This window comes from Battus philenor, unplaced genomic scaffold (assembly GCF_028537555.1).
Source record: "Battus philenor isolate CCGP_79_NKW_IND1 unplaced genomic scaffold, ilBatPhil1.0.hap1 SCAF_19, whole genome shotgun sequence".
Classification (NCBI taxonomy): domain Eukaryota; kingdom Metazoa; phylum Arthropoda; class Insecta; order Lepidoptera; family Papilionidae; genus Battus; species Battus philenor.
In genome coordinates this window covers 5,333,599-5,339,598 of record NW_027181681.1, presented here as the reverse complement: position 1 = coordinate 5,339,598, position 6,000 = coordinate 5,333,599, and the positions used below count along the sequence as shown (strand labels likewise).

Genomic DNA, 6,000 nt, shown 5'->3' with positions numbered 1-6,000 from the left:
ATCGAGAGCGACGCTGCGGTCGCGTGCGGTGCGTCGGGGTCGATGCGATTATTTTATAGTTCGAATAAAAACAATATAACGGAAGCGGGCGGAGCGTATAACTGAAATATCGGTTTGATATCGCGCGGTTTGATTCGCCGTGACGCGGGACGCCTTAAGGCGGGGCCTCTGCGGAGAGGGGGCGACGGCGCCGGTCTCGCCATAGCACTCCGAGCGAGCCGACTTGGCACTCGTGTCCTGTGAGCCGCGTCCGTCCGCCTCTGTCACCGTGTATGTACGCGAACGCGTGTGCCGTGTGAACACGTGCCGTCTTGCGGCGTGTTATCCTTCCCGTGCTGCATAAAGCCGCCAAGATTCGGGTAAAAAATCGCGAGCCGGTGCCGGCGTACGCCATGGCCGACGCCGACCGTGACTCCGACCTCGGCGACGACAGCCCCGTGGTGAGTTCGAGACACTGCCATACTTCCCTTCGAAAACCTGTCATTGCATATCCTTTTTTATATTTATTTATTTGACACTATTTATTTCCCAAGTCTGAAAAGCAATACATACTTCCATATGAACTAATACAAAAAGTACAATGGGCGGTCTTATCACTCACGGCAATTTCTTACAGCCTTACATTTCTGTTATATTTTGACATAATATAGAAGCGGGAGGGGGTAGGGAAATCTGGCAGTTATGCAACATGCCCTGGCTCCAGGGCGTGCATGCACTACTCGCTCTTTGTGTAACGATTTAAGACTCATACCTAAGTTTATGGTCTGGCTTTTCATAAAACTTCTATATTTAATAGCAATTAGTGAAGGTTTATATAACGGCTTGATTTAAGAAGTAGTTTGTATTAAGAAAACATAACATAGTTTTATTGAGGGCAAAACACTATTTTTTCTAAGCACTTTTCATAAACATAAAGATTTATGTTATATATAAACATCCAAACTTATCACCTATTAATAGATATTAATAGGTGATAAGTTTGGATGTTTATACACAGTGGTTTTTTAAAAATATGAATTTGTGATATATGCATGTATTTACATAAGACAATAAAATTATAAAGTCGTGATTAAAATTATTAAAATATCTATTTCCGTAACTAAAGTAATGTTTAAGGAACCATCTATAAATGGATTGGTTATCAAATAATAATTGCTTTGAATTGTGAATGTTAATCGCAAACTAAAATAATACAAATATTGTTACATATTGCCAGTTGACAAAATCTTATTTTAAGTGTTCAAAGAATGTTTTATTTTAAGTGTTATATACCTAATTGTATTTCTTTATATAACTCGATACTCAAAAAATTATTTCAAAGAAATAATTTTGTCAGTAACATTTTTTTTTCAAATAAATAGCGTGCGATGTTTATGCCAGTATTTCAGTATTTATTAACCTTATACTACTGTTTGTGTTTACAACACGGCTGCACTATTTAACTGATTGTAATATGGCTGGAAAGAGATAAGTTGTTAATAGTTGCGTAGTATCGCTGTTACTTGAGGCGTTTTTATTTAAATGTTCCAGAACATTTAAATAAAAACGCCTCGTGTTTTAAATTAACAATAAAACAATTTTATTTTTTCAATTTACTTTTATTATATCATCCGTGTTAAAGAATTTCTTTGGGTCAATATTTACCAAGAAAACTTTACACATAGCAATAACAGTTAGATATCATTTATCCAGTAAATTTTGTCAACTATAACCAAATAAAATTATGCCAAAATTCTATAGCAGTTTTTACTCGCCATATTTGTTCCTGCAGGTTTTGAAATATGTCTTCCGAAGTAATGTGGAACTCAATGGCTATTTATTGCTATTTAAATATATAATAAAACATTAAAATTCCATCTTGTTTATTTAAAACTACCCATTTTAATTTAATAACATTATGTTTTAATCTACTCAGATTAAAAAAATTTGTAAAAAAAGAAAGAATTTACTCAAATTCTTTCTATTTTTACAATTTTTTTTAAGAAAAATAGACTTCCCACATTAAAATTTACTCTTAGCAGTTATCGTCTAGAGGAATAAATTTTATTGTTTTTCAAAAGAAAAATAATAAATGAGCTGTTGAAAATAATATAACATAAAATTAAATTGTTGTAAAGATCTTGTTATGATTGTAACGAAAAAGATATTAAGATTTAAATTATTATGAAAGTTATTTCTTTAAAAATGTGAATAGAAATATTGTTATGTTTGTAGACGCATATAATGACGTTTACCTGAAAGTGTCAAGTTCACCTAAACCTCAAACAAAATTTGCATCCGTAGACTGGGATTACAAGTACAAAAAGCATTTAAATGTAAGAGTACCTGACGCAGGGTCCTCATTTTTTTCCTTACTTTTATTGCTGCCAACAAAAAATTCTACCTACGAATTCAATTGTTTCAATACTATTGTCCGGCATTTGAAACGCTCGCCTGGGGTGTGAAAAAACAGGCGACAGCCATCTAAAATTAAATTTTTCTCTATTTTACCGTTAAACTAATATAAAACATTGTCAATGTTCTTTGTTTTAATATAAGAAATCAGTCAAAGTATATGACATGAGGAAATGTTTAGGAACGTATTTAATTTTTTTTATCTGTGGATATAAATTTTAAATTTTTTTAGACTTCACTTGCAATAATTACAACAACAAACGTAACTTTCAACATAGCTCAACAACAACGTTTATAGAAAGTGAATATTAAAATGAATCTTTCATTATGATTTTTGATAAATAGGCAGTTTATTGATTTTTTATTGTGTACTAAAAGCAAATATGGAATTAGAACAACCATACACGACACTTGATAAATTAAAAAAAAATAATTGACCTGTCAAACGGTAGTCTGTGTTTGAGATAATATTGATATTATCTCAAACACAGACTACATATCTATATACTGCCAATATTATATATAATGTGTTTAAAACTAATGAAGCAATTATTTACACTCATGGTCGATGATGTATTTCTAGACAAGGTTTTCCGTGGTCCGTGGGTGGAGTTTCGGCAACCTTTTCAAATTGATACCAAAACTTATTGAACCCACATCATGCAAATAAATGTATGCATCCGAGACTAGCAACATGTGCAATGCCGCTTCAGGACATTTTTTTCAAAAATGGCGCCGATATGATTATTTATAACGAAATTCGGCTTCGGTTTTATAATGCAGGATGAAGGACGTCCCTTCTCACATCTGTGCCGACTCGGGGCATTCGGCTGCGCATTGTTTATTTAGCGGAACCATTTCTGTCGTTATTCATAATTTTTACTCAAAAAAAAATGTACAAACTCGTTGAACAGAGTTAATTTGTAATTCTTGGAACATATTCTTCGCAAAAAAATATGCCCTTCATTTTGTTAGAAGAAAACTACTCTAATGTTTTCACATTTTTAATTATTATGTATAGCTTAGTATTAATATTAATTAGTTATAGCTAGTGGTTGTAGATATGGAAGAAATATATCTAGATACTTAGCGATAATTTAAACTAGATAAGACTTATGTCTCTCTAGAATCTTTTGAAGGAGAATCTATCGGGAGGACTGGAGCCAATGTACATTAACTTGCTGAGATCCTACCTGAGCGCTTGATGTCTTTACAAACCACCTTACATTTTGCAAATAATTGCGTTCTTAAAATGACTTCTTGCGTATTATTAGAATATATTGATGAAGTTAGTTACTTAGTTAAGTTAGTTACTGTTTGATTTTGTCAACTAAAGGAAGTTCCGCCTATTCTATGTTAGGTTTTGCTTCTGAACTAGAGGACTTTCTATAACACCTAAAGTGTAAAGATGTATGTTAAAAATACCGCGACCGGTTAAACACGTACCGTACACCCGGGGTCTCGACAGCCGGAGCACGGGTTATCATAAAGTTATTCTACACTTAAATGTACTAACAAGCTTGAGGACTTCATTTACCTGTATAAGACATCGTTAGTATTCTATTTCGGTCTAGACGGATTTAAAGTTAGCGTTTGAGTATATCATTTATTCAGCGCTGTGTCGTCCACCGGCGACATCTCACGGGAGGCCGAAGCACGCACAATTTATTATCCCCACTCGGCGAATGGCCACAAATTAATTAATCAAAGGCCGCCGTCACTCAGTGCACAATCAGACTAAACATAGCACCGGGCCGCCGTCCGCGAGCTTCCTTTTCCTGTGGACGAGACACTTCATTAATTGAAATAATTGGCGAGTTTCTCAATTCCATTCCGCTGACAACACCTTTCGACAGCTTACACCTGTGCTGAGGAAGATGCGGGATAAATTGAAATTCAAAATAACTTTATTCAAATAGGCTCTTTCAAAACACCAATAATTTTAAAATTATAAATAGTAAGCAACCACCGGCTCGGAATTCTGATCTGTTGAGAAGAACCGGCCAGAATCTCAACAGTTGCTCTTCTTAAATGAAATTTTATAATGATTGATGTATACATTAGACAAAAAATGCACACGTTAGATATTGATTTTGTCAGATTTTATGGCATTCACAGAAAAAAAAAATGTCTTTATTATATATAATGACCTTTGTTTTGTTTTAAAAATGGCGTTTTAATTTTTTTTAAAGTGTATCGGAAACATTGCACCATTATCTGCCACCAACAGGGCGTGACGTGTTCTGTCAAATATTTCGGCAGGTGTCGTCGGGACTACCTGGTCGCGTGCCTACCCTTACCGATAAAAGATTCCTAACCGAATATTACTTTTAATTGTCATATATGTTTTTCTACCTCCGTGGAGTGTGTTATACGCAACGGCGAATCATGTGGTTTGTGTGATGTATGTTATTTATTTTAGATTTTTTTTTTTTACTTTTTCTGCTTAATTTGTGGTTTTATCCTTGTTAGGACACATTAACCCTTTTGTGACCATCACAAATGTTAACCATTAATCCATTCAACAATTGTGGTGACAAGAAGTCAATCTGCAAATCGAACTTCTATACTGTTATAGCCCCATTGTGATCATAATAGACGTACAACCTTTAAACTATTTAACAATCATTGCGGAGAGAAATCTTGTCTAACAGTGGTTCGAATATATAATAAAAAGTAAATATTTTTATTTTATATCAAAACGATTCGTCGCTTGTTTATTTCAGTGAGCATCGTTCCTTTGTTAAAGTTATAATTTGCATACAAATAAAATGGCTGACTCGACAAAAGCGCCTTTGTCACCGATCTTTACACAGGAATCGGGCTCGATCTTTTATCTCTCATTTATATTCAATATATCCGTCGTAAATAATTGTATTGACATTCAATATTTATAAAGGAAGGTTGCGTGGGTTCACATCGACGCGGGCGCTGTGGTACGCGACGCTTCTTATCGAAACGAATAGGTTTCATCAAATTAAGTCGATAATACCATCAGTGTAGCACGTTATCAAGGAAAGTGTTAAGTTATTTCGGTGTTCAGTTACACTATTCTAAGTTATTTATGATATTAATTTTGAAGTTGTTACTTAAAATATGACGAGTAGGTAAATAAATCAAGTACATTGTTTTCGCGCGTAAAAATGTAAAAAAGCGAAATAGCAATATTATCTTACTTAGTTATAATGCTCAATTTAGAATAATCTGCTATATTCGCATTTTACATATGAATAAATCAATTTATTTATACAAATACACGCTAGAATTATAGTCTTGTTATTGGTTCTCATAGCAATAAAAGGGATTTACTTGTCAAATCTGGAATAGTTATAAGTGATGGACGATCTGTCTTAACATCCGTTATAACGAAAGGGTTGTTATTTAGTTTGATTAGCGTATTGTGCTGTAATATTTAGCAATAGCTTGTTGTAGAATTGTCGCTGGTGTTTAATAGTATTATCAAATAATTATAGTATTTCTGAAATATTTGTTTCAGTTATTGTAGTGTGTATTATGACATATTTTATAAATTTAAATTACAAAAATTTTGACGAAATTTCTTTTTGGCGGTAGTCTCAGGCTTTGTCTTTGTATGGCGCCAAAACA

The 6,000-nt window shown here is 33.7% G+C and overlaps 1 protein-coding gene across 4 annotated transcripts in view; it reads left to right on the top strand.

Annotated features, from left to right (window-relative positions):
- The first annotated feature begins 222 nt into the window (after window positions 1-222).
- Window positions 223-6,000, top strand: part of retn (retained) — a 154,714-nt gene continuing 148,936 nt past the window's right edge. For all 4 annotated transcript variants that reach the window (XM_068764301.1, XM_068764299.1, XM_068764300.1 and 1 more), the window contains exon 1: window positions 223-440. In XM_068764301.1, coding sequence (XP_068620402.1) covers window positions 393-440 — 48 coding nt within the window. In that variant the 5' untranslated portion in view covers window positions 223-392. The remainder of the gene's footprint in view (window positions 441-6,000) is intronic.